Genomic DNA, 20,970 nt, shown 5'->3' with positions numbered 1-20,970 from the left:
CTATTACATAATGTTTCTCTTGGAATATTCATTCTTATCTTAATTCCCGGATGCGGATATATCGTGCTTAATTTTACAAAAGCCATTTATTCATCTCCGGCAAAATTTATAATGGAATTGTATTCGAAATCGCAGCCGAGATTTAACTTTAATTGTTCTATCAACAGACGGTTTTCCATAATAATATTTTGTGTTATACCAATATATGGAGAGCAGGCATATTCCTTGTAGTAGGCATACATTTATATATACATATCAAGAGAGATTCCTCTTCACATACATATATTGAGTCACGTATATAAATATTATACTCAAACAAATCCATAATATTCGCATTCAACTCTTTTTGAATGTTGGCCCTAGCTTATATTTCAGGCAAAATGTCAACGACGAAAGCACATAAAACGAAGTATTCGCAACGGTTTTATATATAGACGGTATATTTTTCTCGTTTTAATATTATAGATTATTCTATGCACGATATTATATTCAATTCGTGTATATATAGTACGTATGACAGGGTACAATGCGAGAAGATTAAATAACGTCAAAAATTTTCCTAAATTTAGAGAATATTAATTTATATGTAAAATTTTGGAAATTCGTTTAAATCCACAACGAATTTATTAGTTATTGATATGTAAATGATATTTCTGGATGTAATTTTACACTGGCAATGGAGGGAGCAAAAGAGGTTAAAGTTTAATTCGAGACTTTGGGTGTCGCTGTTGCGGCATTGAATACAGGATGTTTTATGTGGCTTCCAAAGTTCAACGTAACAATTACAATCTAAATAAAAGTTGTTCGATTGTGCGGCTCGTCGGAGAAGTTATTGTTTCAATGAATTGTTTCTAGTGCGAACTATCGAATCGATCCAATATTGCGAATATTTCAATACAATCTCGGTGAATTTGGAATTATAAATATAAATCTTGACACATACCTGTATGCGTTCTCTGGTGTGCTTTCAGATGCGAACTTTTCGTGTACACTTTTTTGCATCCTAAAAACTGACATTTGTGTATCCTCCTTTTGGAATCAGGACTGTGATCATGTTGTCTTTGGTGATGTTTACTTGTAACTAAATTTTTTAGAAAAAAAGACATCGGCTGTGATTACAGTTTCACCAAAAAAATACATCTAACACGACCCAAACAAAGAAATCCCAATGATAAAATCGTTCATGTGGAAACTAACCTGACGAAGGTGATAAATCCGTTGTCGTTCTATGTGTTAACGCTGATGGAATATTTTGGCTGACCTGAATATATCGGGTTACACTGACCGAATTTTTTCCGGCAGTTGTCAGTCTTACAATGGCACTACGTGGGAGGTGACTCGATGAAGATACTTTGAAGATTCCTTGGTGCCCTAATAGCGCCAATTCCGCTTCAGCCGTTCGTATCGATTCAGGTGACGAGGGTGGTGTTAGCGTCGGTAGTAATTCCCCCGTTCTCGCTAGCAACCGCAGTTCAATTGCATTTTCAGTTTTAATTTGTATCGGAATTTTACTAAAATTATGTTCTAGTTTCTCTTCACAGCTGTCCGAATTATCTTCGTCGTCTTCGATTTTTTCCTTTTTCACTACCACAGCACAACTTAATGAACTATCCCAAGATACACCCGAACATGCTGAAGACATTGAACTGGTTGATAGGGAATCTAAATTATGTTCGTTATAATTCAGTTCTTCTAGTATTCGTGAAGGTGTTGCGAACAAATCCCACGGTGTATCTATTTCAGCTGACAGTTTTTTATATGAATGTAATTTTGGTTCGTCTTTTAGATATCGTTCCATTTCGTAGCATGTCTGAAAATAAATCGAAAAATTCCCATTAGATATATATTCGTTGCAATGATGTCGAAGTTGAGAAAGCATACGAAGACTTAGGTGGACATTTACAAGAGTTTTGTCTTATGAACTGAATTAAAAGTATTTATCAAAAAGTAAGATTAAGTTTTGGTTTATATTTTATACTTTATCGATTAGTTAATGTTATTGTGGTTTTGACCTCCCAGTTGACTAAATATTTTTGGAACAAAAAGACCACAATTCAATTTCGCCCTATCAAATTATCAAATTATTACAACTAAATTCGTCAATTACGGTCATAAATACTCAATACATATTATACCCCTCTTCCTCTTGAGTAAACTATGTGAAATTTATCCAACATATTACAAAATTTGTAATTTTTCGGGTTTGGTTTATTTATGGAAATTTTCTCACCCCATCAAACGAAGTACCGAATAGAAATTACAATTTCTTGCATATAACTGATTTCCTTCAGTCGATTTTCTTTACTTTGTGATAGCTTTTGCAATATCCATTAAAGGACGACCGATTCAAATTTATTTTCGAAGCAACTTTTTTTTAGTACCGAGAGAACAGAAATCGAAAATCCATATGCACTTTGACATCAAACAAAACAAATTGAATTTATATACCACTAAAGAAACTTCGAAATTGTGATAAAATTCTAAGATTTCTTATCGTACTCGTGTATAATGTAATAGTTATTCGTATAGTGTTCCCGTACTAAACACAATATTCTTTTTAAGACATAAAATAGTCAATGTAATGGTCAAATGGGGATTCCTTTTATTAAAGCTAAATGCATTAGACAAATTTTATTATTCTATGGGTTGTGTTGCTACTGTGTCGTATTATTGGTCTTGAGCTACTTTCTAGCAAATAAAAGTTTCTTCTTATATTGGAATTTGTTGTGCGCTTATGGTTCATTCACAGCATATATTTACAAATAAATTCTATTTATTTGCAGCATCTGAGGTCGTTCAATGGTCATATGGTGTTGTGTCCGTGTAAAAACACCCGCAAAAAATAGGTTGGACGATTTCTATTTTTCTTCTTTCTCGTATAAAGGGATAATATGAAAAAAGAAGATTGATTTAAAACTGTAATTCTTTTCTGTCGTTGTCTTTGTTTTAATTATTTCACATACCAAAAGCCTTTAAATTAAGGGATTATGTAAAATTATAATTTAATGCCATTTCCTCCACACTTACAAGTTAATCTTAGTAACTTCTCGCGCCTTCCTACTTCATAAAATAAAACAACGGAAAATTCAAATTTTACTTCCGCTTTTCAAGTCATTATTTCTCTTCTATGCCTCCGGTTCTTCACCACCACGGCTATATATAATTCGTTGTGGATACAATTCCTTTTTACATACAACAAACGTTCGAATGTCTCCATACATATATATGTGCGGTGCTCTCTGTTCGTAAGTATTCTTTTTGTAGCAAATTAGTCATACTAAAGGGCAACAAAAATACTATTTAAATTCCGAAAAGTTGCCATACATTTATTTAAATTTAATTATCCCATTATTTCCCAGCGATAATTAAGTCATTAAAGTCTTGTTTTGACATTTTCAAAACATCCATGAAATATTTCGCCTGCATAAATGAATAAAATTGAAATTTTTTTCTTCTTCGATTTTTTTTTTGAAGAAACCACGAAAAAAATAGGAAAATTCGTAAATGACTATGCAAATTATGACAGACAGGAAATTACTTTGCTACGCTTTTTTCTTTTAGATGCTAGATCTCACTGGATATAAACGTATGTATACGTATATTGTAAATGTTCCATGTTCGTATGTTCTCTAACTTATGTATTTTATGTTTCGCTCTCAATGTATAATAATATACATGGCCATATCACAAAAATAGCATTGAAAGTATTATAAGAGACGAGGGATGTTTGTTTTTCCTACAGTGTTTTCGTCGGGTTTTTTTTCTCCTTTCTTTCTTTGTATCATCATAATATACAATAAGATGATGACGAGGAAATTGTATGTTAAATTTTTATTGGTCATTTACATTTTGCTATGAAAATTTTATGCTGGAATAGTTTTTCTTTGAACATTTATTAAAATTTATATGCATTTTCGTTTTCATTTTCTATTTTTATATAATGTAAGATAATGAGTTTCTGTATAAGAAATGAAAGTTAGCTTTTAGAAAAATCAAAAGTAATAAAATTAAAAGTGAAACAATAAATGAAGACGAAAGAAAAATATAATTAAAAAGTTAATGTGAACAAACTGTTGGTCGTAATAAAACACGTCTAATTGCATACTGATATGACAGTAAAATTTAATAGTTCTTTGCTCTTGTCTTGTCAAATTTAGTGATATAGATAAATAATTCAAAGTGTCAACAGTTGACCGTCATATAACTGCCATTATATTTAACTCCATGTTATACTCTACAGATTTTTAACGATAAAAATTGCTTCAGTTTTCAGTCATAGAATTATAACTTAGTTCTTCGTGCTGAGTTTCAATCGAATTCACTCCACATGAAATCATATATTTATTTACGGAAGTTATAATTCGACAACCGTTTGTTTTCCGAAAACATATCTGCGACTATAAAAACAACATTCGGATAATTAATTTACCGATTAATGATGCCGATCACAACTAAACAATGACGATTTGAATTTGTCATCGTTGCTCCAGATAACTATTCAAATTAAACTGTTCAAAACTGTTCGTGTTCCGTCATGGAACGTAGTGACGTTTTACAATTTGTTCAAAATTATTCAAATCATTCGTCTAGACATTATGCAATTTTTATCATTTTGTTGGTGGACTCTTTTATGTTTTTCATAATCTTCAAATTTCATTATTTACATATTTTCTTATTATCGGAACGGGCGGACATTGCTGAATATTTTAAAGGCGTCAATTTAACATTAGGTCATTTTGAATGAAAAAAATAATTAAATATTAACAGTCTAGACAAAATATATTCGGAATTATTGTCGCAGGCTCTAAGTTTTCATCTATATATGACACCCAGACGGTCCAGACAAGCGTAGTATTATAGAAACATCATTACATACTTTACTCAAAAAATTTAAATTTGTCAACATCAATGATTCCGAAACGTTTAATCATGGCTGTCTTGGGATTTTTCACCGGTTGTGGCCTCCTAATAGATTGCTTCTTATCTTGGAAAGTAATTCATGCAGTAATTTTGAGCTTTGCTTTGGCTCTTCATCAAGGAGGGTGAACAGTGAACTGCTTAAATATCCACAAAGCCAAACCTTATTTTGTGCTTCAGTAATATACTGTTTTGAAGAGACGAAGTACAGCTAGTAATATTGTGTGAACCAACTTGGTACTTTTTCTTAACGCCGCCATAATCCAAGATGCGTCTAAAATCTTCATCCAGCGTGACGATACAAATAAGCAATAGCCTCTGATTAATGTAATCTTATATGGTGACAATATTAAAATACAAATAAACGATTTTGTATCGAAAGCAGAACGATGTGTTTAACAAAAGCAGTACTAGATCTTAATGTTAATTTTCGGCCATAACTAACTATGTTTCGTAAAGAATATTTATTATCATTCCAATTAGATTGCTGAGTGGAATACAATGTAGAATTTCTAGTATAACTATCATAACCATTAATTAGGACAAAGGCCACAAAATTAATATTACATGACGTAACTATCAAAGCAGCTTAAATTGTAATTCCATGCACAGTACATATTCTGAAATATTGTGAATTAATTTACCTATTGTTGCATAGGTGCATTGATTTATATAGTTAGTGGCATGGTTTACATTAATTTTTTTTAGATCTTTGCTTTATGTTTGTGTTGTACAATAATTTAAGTAGAAATTTTGCAAAAAGCTTCATGCATTCAATTTCGAAACTTTAATTGAAAATTTAAAAAAAAATAATTAAAAATTTCATCTGACAAAATCTATAAATCCTTAACTACCGAAATGCAAAACAGTTAATAAATAATTAATGTAATGTGTACAACGCAAAAATTAAAAGTTTACTCATGTGAATCGAATGCGTTATCCATTAAAATGTACTAAAACACAATAAATCAACGCCAAAACTAATAAAATTTACGAATAACAAACTATAAAGTATAAACTACAAATAACAAATAATTCAACATTCTAACGCTAACACATAATATTACTAACAACATTTTCTGTATATTATCATCACCCATTGTGCATCTGGGGGGAATACAGAGAGCGCACAGTAAATGCACTAATACGATAAAATATTTCATAAAGAGCAAAACTTTGTCGGAGCGCATCATTATATAAATATTTTATGAATTTTAGTGCAAAACACCATGGGTTCTATCCAATCACAAGTTTTTAATCTAATTTGTTATTTAAATGGGCGCAAAACCTTCAAAGTTTAGTCAAATGCAATATAATACACGTTTACGGTACAATCTCACTGGTACATCGAAAAAGGATATATGCGTTTGAAATGGTATCTCATCTCACATATATGTAATATCTTCTGAAAGCTAGCATAATAATATCATTGGAGTTTTGAATGTGTCTCCGCGCTTGTAGTACCGTACCATACAGCATATTATAAAATGTTATACAAACATCGATGTACATTGTACACATGCATGGTTCGAAAAGCATAAACAGTTTTATGTTTTATGCGAAAAGCATCGTTGTTAAAGCTTTTTACTTTGGCGCTGCTCTTAATATATAAACGATTAAAATGCTTTTAATTAGATTTTTTTTCGAATTTCATATTTCGTTTAAAAATGTGTGTAACGAGCAACGTAACATGGCTGTGTAGTGTACTGTGTTTGTTTTAAGCCTTTTCGCATAAATAATCAATCCCATTAATTAATTTCAACGTTTAATCTGATTTTTATCATTAACGAACACATATTATAGAGATATATCCTGTATGTTGGATAAAACCTATATCTAGACTACGACTATACATTTGATAAATGCATGTGTATGAAGAGCCGAACGTAATACCGAGAGAGCTGAATTATGTATGGGTACAAGTATATTTTAGCCGTCTAAATTATTTGTACAATATTTTTCCTTTTATATAATGTTTTCTATTCTGTTATAGAAAATTTATGTTTCATTCAATTTTGCAAAAGTTCGTCTTAAGAAAATAGGGAAAGAAATTGATACAAATTTGATTTTTAAACTTCGGAACTCGTTCTCAACTAGAAAGCTCATATATAAATAAAAGAAAAATTTAATTTATAAAGAAAAACCAATTCCAAAATTAAATAATATTGTACTTTATACTTTAACTTAAAGATGTATGTATCTATCCTCCCTTCTCAGTGTACGGTTCTCTGGTGGTAGCCGAGTGAATAATATGAAAAGATGCAACATCATATAGCATAATAAAGATGTTATGGGTTTTTAATAAACTTTTATAGCTATTTCAAGGGAAATTTATGGTTTCTATAAAAAGTTTTTATAAACAATATTAATTTGGTGGTAACAACAATATTGTTATGGAGGAGGAATCACAAAATGGCAGATAGATTTTAACGGTTTAATCAATTTTAAGTGGTTAACATTTTTCGAGACTGACGTTTTTTCGCGACTCTAATCCGAACAGTTTTCCAGTCAAGGATATATTGAAAAACTATTCATTCATAAAAAAACAACATAAAATACGACGAATGTATGAAAGTTTGTAATCTTATATTGCTACACCGAGTCTGTATATATATATATTATATACGAGTCAGTAGCTGGCTTGTATCAGATTATTGTCTGCATTATGGTGGAAACTTTACAGCGAACATAATATATATCCAATTAGTCGGCACTTTGATTTCGATAAAGCGTATACGGTTTTTGGGTATACCACAAAATATCGGGAGATATAAAAACATTTTTCGGATTTGTGCGATTTGTGTTTCAAATTTTCATTTTGGAAATATAAAATCTATTATCGGGAAAATGGAAAATGTCGGTGTATCATACGTCTACCTATAGAATATTTCTAAAGCTTGACATAATTTTAAGTTCAATTGATACTGATGCTGTATAATGTATGCTTCATTGAAAATGCAATTTAAAAAATAAATACGAACCACTTATATCGCTCATCGACGATTTAATTATTTTTGCACATCAATTGCGTTGATATCCATTCATTAGTGGTAATTACGCATACACACCTTTTCGACAGATACCCTAGACACTTTCGTATCTAGCTGGATGGAAATTTATTACGAAAATGTGCATTATTAATGAAACTAAAACCAAGTACAGAATGAAATTAACGGTTGTCTGAGTCATCTGTTTTCAATAAACAGATCAAACGTTCCACAAAACCGTATCAATAGTTTTGGGAGGGGGAAGTGGGCAATCGTGTGCCCACATATTGGCATAAACATTGGCATTATATCTCACATTATCTAATTATTCGTCGCAATTTACGAATCCGGGCAAATACCGGGGCTTGCAAGAAATAATTCTTCCCGTCAGATTTACCCGTTAAAAAAATGTCTCGAAAATAACTTCTTTTCTCATATCGGCTGATGTCATCAGCAAAGGCAAGCAAAAAAAAAATCTGTTAAAAAACTTCTACTGATCTAGGATTGCAGGATCGCGCATGGTCACATTTACCGTACTTTCATTTGATATACCCCTCGTAGTTCTGCAAAAACTGAAACTGTTCGCGTAGTACGACCAGACCAATTATAAATTTCATTATGATTACGGAATTTATAGTGAAGAGAACGATTTTCATATAATTCGGAATTACAATGTGAACAAAATAGAATTTGCCAATCGAATTATAATCGCTTGGACTGTGAATATTCTCATTAAAATATTTTCTTTTCTTTATTGCATGTAATTTGTTAAGGACTAGTACAGCCTAAGATTTTGATTGGTAAATCATAGAATGTGAATGTCGTCTTAAAAAACAACGAACAACAATAGAGCTACAGTCCTAGACACTACAAAGTAATTCGTGCACAGAAAAATAGCCTAGATCTAGAAAATATCTTTTTCAATTGCTAACACAAAAACACGAGCATAAATATTTATGTGTAATTTTTGTGTAAAAGGATGACATATACTATAATATACAATTCTACTTTGTCGTCGTAAATTTTACCATAATAATATTCATGAAATGGGTTTTTCTTTTGTTTTATACTCTATGGCTTGTTTTATCTTTTTTATACTGAAAAAACCTACTTTATTCACCAGTTACCAACCGCACACACAATGTAAAACTTTTCTCATGTTATCAATGTGTCTGTTAGCATAAAGATTGTAAGCTTCGAAAATTCACTTCCTTTTTCTTAAATCACAATCCATGAATCCATGTGGTAAAATGTACGTGAGTATAAATGCCATACCAACAATGAAGTTTGATAGTAAAGCTGGTAGAATGTTTTGTTGGAAGAAATATATTTTCGATTCGGTACTACATCAACTTATCGATTGTTTTAATGCCTAATTCGTGTTTACTTCCAATCCGCACACAGAATGTTTTATCAATAATTCATGAAGTGTTATTGTTAGCATTCGAACGAGTTTAGTTTTCCCTCCGTTTTTTTTAATTATGGAGTGATAAAAGTTTTTCTAATTCCATGATTTCTTAATTTTGATTATAGAAATATTGGATGCGAGAGAGGATCATTACGGATTTGGAAGTTGTTCGCTCTATGATGGATGATGTGGTGGAAATTTAATCGAACGTGAAGGGGATATAGATGTGATATGCAGGATATTTTGTTGAAAGTAATAATTGGGAACGTGCGAAGTTTAATTAAAATGAAAAAGCTTACGGTAAAACATTTATGGTGTGTTATTAAGGCACATGAGCTACAGAATGAGTTATTCACACGCCATATGAGTTATGCTAATTGTATACAATGAAAAAACATTTTTATTCACTCAACATGATTAGCTTTGAAGTACTAGATTTTAGTTATTGCACGCGGTTGACGCGGTTTCTCTAAAGTAAATGACAAATGTACTGCTGCAAAATATGAGAAACATAACAAAAAAAGGAATTTAACAAGTTTCATAGCACTCGAATCAGAAAAATACCTAAAAACATAAGTAAGTTAAGACTGTGAAATTTATTGAAAAGGAAAAAAAGGTTTCCAAAGAATAGTTTTGTTAGCTGTAACGACAAATTTAAAGGAAGCTGTTAAGACACATATATATCAATTTTCGTTTCTTTAAATTACATCAAGTGCACCCATTTATAATCTTGACGCCTCTACACAAGTTACACAAATTTCCCGAATCAAACTAATGTATACCCAGAACCCTAAATGCTTTTAACATGACGTTTCATCACGTCAAAACACACACAAATAAATCAGAACATTTGAAAACGATTAATTTCAAGTATGAACCCATTTTCAATTTCAATTCCTTGCTTTCATAAAACGTAAAATAAAAAAAAATCGAAAACCAACGAAAACAGGAAAATATATCATTCTCTTATAACATTTTTTTTGTTCTTGAGTTAAATAATGGTGTGTACCTGATATGGAGGCAGTAAAAATGTTGGCACCAGCCAGTCTAAGCCAAATAAAAATGTGCTCGGAATTTTGCCAACTCGTGGAGGTACATAATATAGAACAGTTTCAACCCGAGTCGACTTTCGGAATATATATGCTTGTTGTAGAAGAACAAAGTTCAAAGCGCTGATAACAAGGTTTTAGGTTTATTTTCTGCCATTTCTTTTTTCGTTCCAATAGAAATTTTGAAATGAAGAAGATGGTTTTCGTTGTGGCTTAATAAAATGATTAAATGCTACACTTGTTAGAGCGAGAAAATTCGAAAATATCTTTGGAACGTAATAGAATTTTGCCGTATAACATTATGGTGCTACATGCTGGTTCAGAGGAAGTGTTATATATTCCATTTACTTTCCATTAATGAACCGTTATTTATTTCTTCATCATCATCGTTTCCAGAATTGCTAACAAGTATATGTGGTTCCTGTGTGTTACTTCATAAATTATTTTAGACATTCATCTATTTAGTAGACAACATCGCTCATTTCACCTGCACGAATGTTATTTTATGGATTTTCTCTCTACCATTTCTTGCTCGAAAAACCAGTTCATTTAAATAATAATTACTTTCATTCATTAAACATGAAAACCACTGTTGTTGTCTCCCTAATATACATGTTAATTAAGTTCTGACCCAAATTACCAAATCACAAAAATTTTTAGACAAATTTTCATACGTTTTCTTGTTCCGTTTCGTCTAAACATTTTATATATTTTCCGAACAACTCCCCAGCACACAGAATACGTGTGTCCGTTCATACACAAAACCATTTTAATGTACACCAAAAATTCCACCCAGAGGCGAGAGGATTCAATGGATGATGATATGCCGCATGGTGATTTAAAAGGACACCCAATGCTCCGACAGCTATGTCTAACAGCATGAAAAGGAACGGAGACACACAATTTGGTTTCCTTGGTTTTATTACGGCTCTATAATATTAATATTCTTATCTGTTTTGTCGCATCTCTACATAGATCTTTATCACCATATGAAAATGGTATATTAAAAGGTATTTTGCATATATTTCAAGTATAATGTGGTTGTTGATGCAAATGTGTGTTATATTTTGAGGGATTTTATGTAATTTGAAAATTAGTACGATTTTGTGTGGCGCCCCTACTTCTATGTCAATAGAAAGTAGAACTGGTGGTGTTATACCTATGTTTAATGTGTATATAACGATATAACGAGAAACAGACAATAATAAACTTTGTAAGTCCCCATAACTATGGCGCATATACTTTAGCAATAATTTTGCTTGGTTCGGGGTTAATCGATATTATGTTGACTTTGACTTGACTTCAAACGGTTGTGCAAAAATATGAACCGTATTCGAGAGAGAAATACAGAAACAATTTTAAGTGAAGACAATACAAGAGGCATTATCTAAGATATGTATCGGCATTCAAAAAGTATATTGTTATTTTATGCGGTGTAACTGTAATTGTTCCGAAAACAAATATCAATTTATCATTTTGAAGCGAATTTATATTTAAAATAGATTATATATTCTTCCGGTCTTGAATTGAAAATGTTTTTGGAAGTTTTTTTTTTTTGCTATTTTGTTTTTGTGAAACGTTGTCTTGGCACATCTCTCGAGGGAACTGGTGAATAATGCGTCATTTAAATTGACTGTGGGGTTTGTGTTTGCTATTATGAAAAGGAAAACCTTTTCTCATAATTGGCAAAATTTGCAATTACATGATGGTTTTAGATAAGACATCTGTAACACTTCCTTGAATTTTGATTTTGTTTCTCAACCTTGTTCCGTATTGTACATGAATATAAATAAAACGAGAAAATATATACCACCGCGATTGTACAACTTTTCCGGAATTTTCAATCATAATGAATATCGTTAAACAGATCTCTGTAATAATATAATTAAGCAATCAGCACATCTGCTTCTACGAAAATTTTGTTCATTTTTGGTCATTAATTAGCCTAACTTTAAAATTACCAAAATAACACAAATTTTGTAATCCAATCCGAAGGCAACGAGAACAAGACTTCTTTTTTCTCTTTGGTATATCAATAGGGCAAATTGAATTAAAAGGGAAAACTTATACAATAACTTAACTTCCGATTATTCCCTGGTTGATATTCATTTGAATGATTAATGTCTCGGGGATATAAAGACTTTAAAAAAAACCGAAATACACCACATAAAGTCTTCTAAAAGAAATGTTTCGCGTTCAGTATATTATTTATTTGTGAATATTTCACTTTTAACTGCAATAAAGAGCAAAAGTATTTGTTTTAAGAATACTAAAAAGTACTCAAAAGCGAACCGAAAAATACGGTTACGACGCCCGGAAAACGCTCAGCGAAATGTAACATTTCGTAAAGCTTAATAATGTAGAACACTTTTGGGTAATAAATAAAATGTTTTTACAAATAACATTATTAGGCTATCCTTAGTGTGAGTTACAGTTGAGAAAACGACAACAAAAAAATACTTTTTTGGTATTTTTGTAGATGTTTGAAGCAGCAGCGGTATTTTTTTAAAATCAAATATTTGAATAGAGCAAGCTCATTCTTTAAAAGAATAAATAATTTTGCCACCTATTCTCGTTTTTGTTCAAATTAAATTGTTTTCCTGTGTAGAGGCTATAAGTTATTCCGATGATTTTAATTGAACGGAAACAAAGAGAGAAAGAAATGGTTCTGTGTAAAAAAAACCTTCAAAGAAAATCTATTACATCGTTTTGGAGTTGTAACATCCACGATTGTAATGCGATTTAAAATCCAATTTATTCGAATGCCGAATATAACCGTTTCCATACATGATGCATTCATGCTGCTACTGCGTGTACGTATACCATTGACATTTCCTGTGGAAGGAATTGGATTGAAATGACAATTAACGATGAAAGGAATAATTCTATAACTGCAGAACATCTTTAATCAACAAACAGAAACGCCACAGTGCTCAAATTAACAACAACGGTTTTCAAATTAGCTAAAATTTGTCATTCTTCGCTAAAATATATACAGCGTGAGATTTCTTTCATATTCAAGAAAACAAAAATTCTAAGGTCGACAACACACGAACAATTTTACGTTGGTGGGATCGACAATTATGCTGCATTTTCTATAGGCTCACCTGTGGGGAATATCGGATTACAATGGAAAACAAAGCACAATTGTCTATTTCAGCAACTCAAAAGTACTCATGTGTTTTCGACCTAAAAGTCATTCAGCAGTACGTTTCTCCAACTTCTAAAATTTAAAATGTTCGTAGTATTCTGTGCTTCAAGGTAAGATTGAAAGAATGTATGTACTTTAACCTGTCACATACTGCTATTCATCTGTTATCGACGACAAAAATAATGACAAGCTCTGAGTAATATGGTACTTTATACAGTAAATTACAGGTTAATACAATTGAAGTAAAAGATTTCAAATCAACCGATTTAAAATATTTTGATCGATAGAAGTAATAGACTCGATAATAATATCGATCATATGCTTGCCGTCTGTAACAGGTTAAAGGCTGCGTTTTCATAATTTAATGGTGATCGTGAAAACCGAATTAACGTACTCTTATACTTTTATCATTACTAAACTCGAACTCCCTTTGAAGGTAGATGATAGATAAACAAAGTTTTGTTTTCCAAAAACTTTACGAAAATAATTTCTAATTCGAAATTATGATTACGTTTATTTATATCGTTGCAAAATGACCATCTGGTAACATTTGATCAATACACGATATGGATAACGATTTAACTTTAATTAAATTTCCTTTATCGAAATGGGCTAACATGTCACTTTAAGTGCTCCGCATATATATACTTGGAGCAACATTCTGCTTACCTCATATATATATATGTTTTTTAATGTCAATATAATTGGGTAAACAAATGTATGCCTCTCGGCTTTGAATGACCTGATGTTCAGATATTCTTCGCCACATGAATTGAATATGTATAAACAACAAGGTATGTAGCACAAGATGGATGGAAATACGAACATATAAGACATTCCATAGTCCCTATCATAGCACAAATATTTAAGAGCACTTTCCAAATTGCATTCATACCTTTTTCCCATTCACTTCATACTAACCACTTTGATTGCCAGAAACATACTTCTTTCCCATCTATTATGTTCGTAGTCCCTTTTCTGTTATACATAATTATTATTACAATATTATTTAGAGTGAATAAATGAATGAATATTTTCAAAAATATATTACTCTAAGAGAGGAAGAAGAAGAAACGGCTTTGCCAAGTATATACATGAACGGAAAAAAGTGTAAAGCTTTGCGCATATAAAAGTCTGCAAAGTTAACCACACATTAATATCAAAAGAAATTGATTGTGAATACATGTATGTGGTAGAACGTTATCGAAGCGATTGAATAAAATGTTCCAACATACAAGAATCGGGTCGGATTTTCTTCTACATTACATAAATTGGAATATAAATACACATGTTTGATATAAAAGTCAATATTATACAGCAAATTATTTGTGTTGTGTTTACCCTTACAATTTTTTTTTCTTTCTTCATTTATTTGTTATATGTGTACTTCAATGGGACAGCACTGGCAACGAGAATAATGAAACATAAAAAATATTAAGGAAAAATAATGGAACCGATGTGTATTACATTTATTCCAAATTGAAAATAGGAAAATATTTTCGTATACACAGACATATAAGCTATAACATGGATACATAGCACTACCAGGGTTGAATTAGCCATTTAGAGGAAGCCAATAATATTATGCTTTTATCAACATTCATCCCTACTGCTTATCGGTTAAGCAAACAAGAAAATAAGAGTATCTAGACAAGAATAAATATTAGATGTGTGAGCAATGGTAACCCAAAAAACGAAACAAATGAAAATAAAGCGCCCGATACAGTATGCTCTTGGGTAAGTTACCATCGCATTTTCCAGGTTCGGTTGGCAAAGAATGCAGTCGTCCTAATATTTCTTTTTTTTTATGGCGATGGTCCAAACAAATGCTAGAACCGAGCAATCATAAACACGAACCATTCATTCAATGAAATAAATGTGATTGGCCGGTTGAATAAACTTTTTATTTTTACCAATAATTACTTTTGTATCTTTCCTATTCAGCTTTCGTTACGCCTTCACTGCAGTGAGACTCTGTAGTGCTAATAATTGTGGATCAACAAATTTATAATGAGAGCTCAGTGCTGAGTCAAAACTCGTTATATGTATAGCTAGGTGACTAACTAATACAAATGAAAGACGAAAGTTCAATATTTTTTTCTAATTTAAAACTGGTTGATGATCAAAGAATTGTTAACCGATTTTTGCGTACTATGCCATGAAGTGTTGGTTCTTTCTTTGAGCTTAAATCCTGAAGTGTCAGAGTATATACTGTGGATTATAATTGCACAAAGATTCGTGATCGAAAAGTTCACTAGTTCAACTCTGAGAAAAGCCTAAACCGAACGCATAATACAATAAGAGGGAATGAAGTAAAAAGTTTTATAAAGAAGGAACACAAAACAAATATGGCAAATGAACAATCCGAAATGGACTAAATGGGAAAAATACGTTGACTTAAATATCAGTAAAATGATTAATAATTTGATAATAGAAAATTACATGTATATATGTGGCAGGGCGCCAGATGTTTCCACAAAGAAGAGAGCAGCCCGAAGAGAGCTCATTTATGGAAATAGTATAGCTGTTAAATCAGTGTTCATATTAACTCTGGGGGTATAATGTTGGGAACGGTATTAACATAATTTTATTTTTATATTTTGTCAGAAAAACCTGTTCGCAGAACTACGGTTTCGATATCGAAATCCATAAACATTTGGTAGAGCAGATTATGAATTGTTTTTTTGTTTTGGTGATATTGATTATTAATTTGACTTTTATTTTCTCTGTTATATTTATGCCTGATACGAATTTCAGTGGAATAAATATTATGTTAAGTCATTTGAAAAACAGAATCATTTCATTATTTTTTTACGATATCTGTGACAATAATATGCGCTTCCATTATAATTATTATGCGTAATAACTTTGTTTGGTGTTATTATTACATTTTGATATAATAACTTGGCTCAACTTGGAACATAATTAAAAATTTTGTTTACGATTTAATAATAACGGAATGGCAAATGAACTAAACGACGAACACTCTAAATTTCAATTAATTGAAATTAAATTGTCGAATGATGATTTATCGATGTGCAAATCCGAAAGTGTGGGAAACGATTTAATATTTTTCATAGAAATATGGAGAGAGAGAGAGAGTCGTCGTCATATTAATAAGCGAATGCTGATTAACTTTGACTAATGATTTGTTGAAATGTTTGTAAAGGCAATCTTATTCGAACAAAAATCGTTTTTTATAACACGAATCGTCGTTAAATTGTTAAATAATCAGCGCAATATTTTGATTTTAAAAAGTTAACTGCTGGATAACAACGAAAAAATTGCTTGAATGAATGAATAAATGGATGAATGAAATGTAAATAGATGGATGCATGAATGACTTGAGAGTGAATGAATGTGAGTTTAATCGTTCGTATACATCTATATGGAAAGGAGAACTCTTGTCGGTATTTTGAATTATTGAGAACCTTGAATTCAATTTTTTTTTCTAAAACTTTTTAGACAAATGCATTGAGAGTAGTCAGATGGAATCAGTTAAATTAACAAGATAAAATCTAACGAAGAGACCTTGAGTGTATATATGAAATGGCAAACCTCAATTCGCATCGTGCAAAATGCAAGCTAAATTCTAATGGCATTCCGACTGATTCTCGTATAGAATTTCGCATACAATTTTGTATGTATGTTAAATGTGTGTATCCAATTTATGCATGCTAAAACCGCATTTAATCGTGATTTCATTTTCTCATCGATGTTATGTCATAACATAGGTATGTGGTGGTGGTGTGCCTACCTAAAGTGGTTTACCTTGATGTTTGAAGATATTTCTGCGATATTTTTTTCTTGCTCGGATTCTCGCATGGCAATTCTTAAATAAGCGCGTATATCTGGTTATTATACCTTCTCATTGATGTTGTAGCATCGTGATGCAACCAGATTCTTTTAACGGTTTTATTTTGAAAAAAAAAAAATCTTTTAAACTTAATGTGGAGATGCCTGTACTATTAGATATGTTCATTATATAAAGCCACTGGTTGAGTGCTGACGTGGTTGACGTTGAGTACACTTAATTACAGAATATCTTTTATACATATATGAACGTAAACGAGTTGATAATTTCCCACACGTCGTAGTGATTTTAATAAATAAGCGTTTGCATCGTCGTTACACCATTCTAGATGCATCAAGATTTAATATTTTTAGAGATACACCTTTACCGAGACTTTTGAACTTTGCAAACACCTTTTAATATGCAAATGCGATGTAAAATGGAAAGCAATTATCAGATGACATGATAATAATAAATCGATGAAAATTTATTGCGGTGCAGTCTATACAAAGCACGTACGTTTTTTTCGCGTTATTGGGAAAAAAATATGCGTTTGTTTGTTCACTTGAACACAGTACTCGAAAAGTCTCGAAAAAATATCGTTGAACGTGTTTCGGATCGCTGTTAATGGTCGTATACATATATTGACCGATGTATGTTGACTTACTCAAAAAAATATTTGTCTCGTGGTTTGTTGATTCTTGAATCGTTAATCTTTAAATTAATCATTAGTAACGATACGGGCGATGCGTAAGCCGACTCTGTTTGTATAAAGCAATATTTTGTTGAAATTGTGAGAATACTTCGTGGTACTGAAGAAGAAAATGAGATTTATTTTAATGATTCGACTTCTACTGTCTCGTAAACAAAATGTAAAATAAAAAAAAATAAAAACGGAAAACCTGACGCTGAATTAAGATCAATCAGTAACATACATTAAACCAATTATATGCAAAAAGCCAAAAGGCGCAAGTGATTGGGGATCACAATTATCCGGCGGCATGATTAACTTTTTCTAAAAAAAAATTTCCACTGAATTTGTTCTGTATACAACGAAGTGTTATTCAGTACCATCACAAGAAATTATACAAAGTGAAGATTTTCGTTTGAAGCTTTTATGCTCGGCAAAATGTAAATGCTTGACTTACCACCTTTGTATATAAAATTTTGTTTTGGTGTACGGAAACATGTTTAGCTTACCTGTAAATAAAAAGGAAAAATTATAAACATTTTATTAGGCTGATCAATAAATGTTTTGTATTTGTACAGACTGTGTTTATAAAAACAACCGTCCCTTTTCATATCATCTATGTTCTATGTTAATAAACAGTGTCCTATTGTTTTCTTTTTTTTTGGAAAGAATAAAAAATGGGGTCGAATATAATGCGAAAATAAAAGCGTTATTGCACCCTTAGGCTTGATTTTGTTTTTATCAAATTATTGTTTTTTTATCTTATCAAAATGGACTGACTGAATAAAGTAAACAATTCCGAATTGACAAAATAATATACCCGCGCTACCCTCACGTGTAAGGATGGAGTACATTTTTGTGTGTACACTTTGTATGTTTTTCATAATCAAAGAGTATATTTATACCGTATAATGTACTTAGCAATGGTGAAACAAACACACATATCTATATATTATACTCGTTGCCCTGCGGTTCAAGTATAACGAAAACATTTTCTATATTGTTGTACAAAATTTTACATGATGCAATGCTTCAGGGAAATTAACTTTTTCCGAAAGCTTTTTTTTATTTACCTTTCTACATATTTCGTATAATGTCACCATTCACATGGCAAAAGGTAGGTATGTAGGTTTTTACTGGTGTGTATCATATATAGTTGAGTCGAGTACTTTCGCCGAATTGGTTTACTTCAATATTATACTTAGGTATACTACTACCCCGTATGATTTGTGTTCAAACAAACCTTTGACTTGACTTGGGTCGGCGATATAAGGTGGTGGTTCGTGTTCGTGTTGAAACTGGTATTTACCATGGTTTAATAAGATTGTAGCATAGGAACTAATAATAATTTAACTCGATATCCTTATGTACAATCAATTTAATAAAAGATTTTGTGCTGAGAATGGCTTTCAGAGTCACTTTATAATATATCGAAACATGTAAGAGAATATTACTAGCCACCAAGACCAGTCGTAATTCAATACCTTTCATATGGTAGAACGGAAACATAACATTTGAAGTAATTTAGTTAAATTAGGCCTTACCTTAACTTACCCTTCTACCCGTTCAATCCAGAAATTTTGGATATTCATAACTGTTTCAGTTAATTTAGGCAAACTGGAACTGCAAAATTTGTTACCCTTTAAAAGTACAATAAAGGTGAAAAGTAATCATCACCATCACCCCATGAAAATGCTAACGTAACACTATCAAAGAACTTTCTTAATTTGATATAAAAGCCTAAAATGCCTAAAAGTTCGCACCGAATAATATTTTTTGTTGGAAAATCTCAAACAGCCTAACAACGCCATAAATTCTGACATACTTAAGGCACACTCGAAAAAGCTTCTTATGAAATGATTATACGAATATAAATATTAATTTCATTCAAATGTGGCAACCATTTTTCGGATCATAATAATAATGCTCGTAGGTAATACACCCCGATCCGATCCTACAGGTTAAACGGAATACGTAATATACGAAGAAATGTAGAATTTATATGGCTGTTAACCACAAATCACCTACATAAATAATAAACCACAACGTGAAAGTAATTGGGGATAATTTGGTTTTGTTGTGCACACTTGGAGCATGTTGTTTAAGCTCACTAGATATAGGTAAATATTGATTTAATAATTCATTTTGGGAAAACGTTCAACGATTCGTCATCGTAAAATGGGGATAATACAATGTAATATGGGATTGTGTATGCTGTAAAATGAAAATTTTATTATTAAATCCACAAAATCCATAAAATGTTTGAATTGTCGTATGTCGGTTGTGCGGGAATTTTCAATTTCGAGAAAATATGAAAATCTGTCAATTGAAAGAGTTTAATTTGAATAAAAAAAATTTTACCCAACAATCAATTATGAATGCTTGTTTTCAAAGAAACTTTCTGTCGATTTATACGCAGACAAACAGTGTATGAATGAAAAATAGAAATAAAAATTAGTTTATGACACTTTGGATTATTAGTTTTATTCTTGAGAAAATTCCAACATTTTGAGTTTAATATTTCAACAGATATCATTCATACCAAATTTCATTATGATTTACTTTGACAGTTTACTTGAGATTTGGTGTGTCAAAATGTAAAAGTTTCAAGAATTTAAATTGATAAAATTTTGATTGCTCAAAATAGGTAGTATATAGATACGGGCGACGCGTCACAGGAACAATGAATCATTCTTGTTGACTTCTATTAGAAACGAGGATTCTTTAAAGAAAAATTAAATTAAAAAAGTGACAGTTTGCATTTCTGGTTCATTACATTTTTGTTTATTTTATTAAATTTCCAACAACACTTGTATGCTTGACACTTTGTATTGTCGTTAGTTTGTGTTAAATTGGAATGAAGATTTTTAATTTATCGACAACGTTCATGACGTGTCGTCTTAGAAAATACGGCGTAATGAAACATCTAAATACGCGCCTAGGATTTTTTATGAGCCCAAAGGACTTCAAGCAT

The 20,970-nt window shown here is 31.2% G+C and overlaps 1 protein-coding gene across 2 annotated transcripts in view; it reads right to left on the bottom strand.

Moving 5' to 3' along the window:
• The window catches only part of LOC119073335 (Krueppel-like factor luna), a 146,804-nt gene that overhangs the window by 20,384 nt on the left and 105,450 nt on the right, over positions 1 to 20,970 (bottom strand). For both annotated transcript variants that reach the window (XM_037178729.1, XM_037178730.1), the window contains exons 2-3: positions 1,198 to 1,810; positions 944 to 1,081 (exon numbers count right to left, since the gene is read on the bottom strand). In XM_037178729.1, coding sequence (XP_037034624.1) covers positions 944 to 1,081; positions 1,198 to 1,810 — 751 coding nt within the window. The remainder of the gene's footprint in view (positions 1 to 943; positions 1,082 to 1,197; positions 1,811 to 20,970) is intronic.

Source organism: Bradysia coprophila, unplaced genomic scaffold (assembly GCF_014529535.1).
Source record: "Bradysia coprophila strain Holo2 unplaced genomic scaffold, BU_Bcop_v1 contig_138, whole genome shotgun sequence".
Lineage (NCBI taxonomy): Eukaryota > Metazoa > Arthropoda > Insecta > Diptera > Sciaridae > Bradysia > Bradysia coprophila.
The sequence above is the reverse complement of the archived record's forward strand: the minus strand, read 5'-3'. Positions and strand labels throughout refer to the sequence as shown.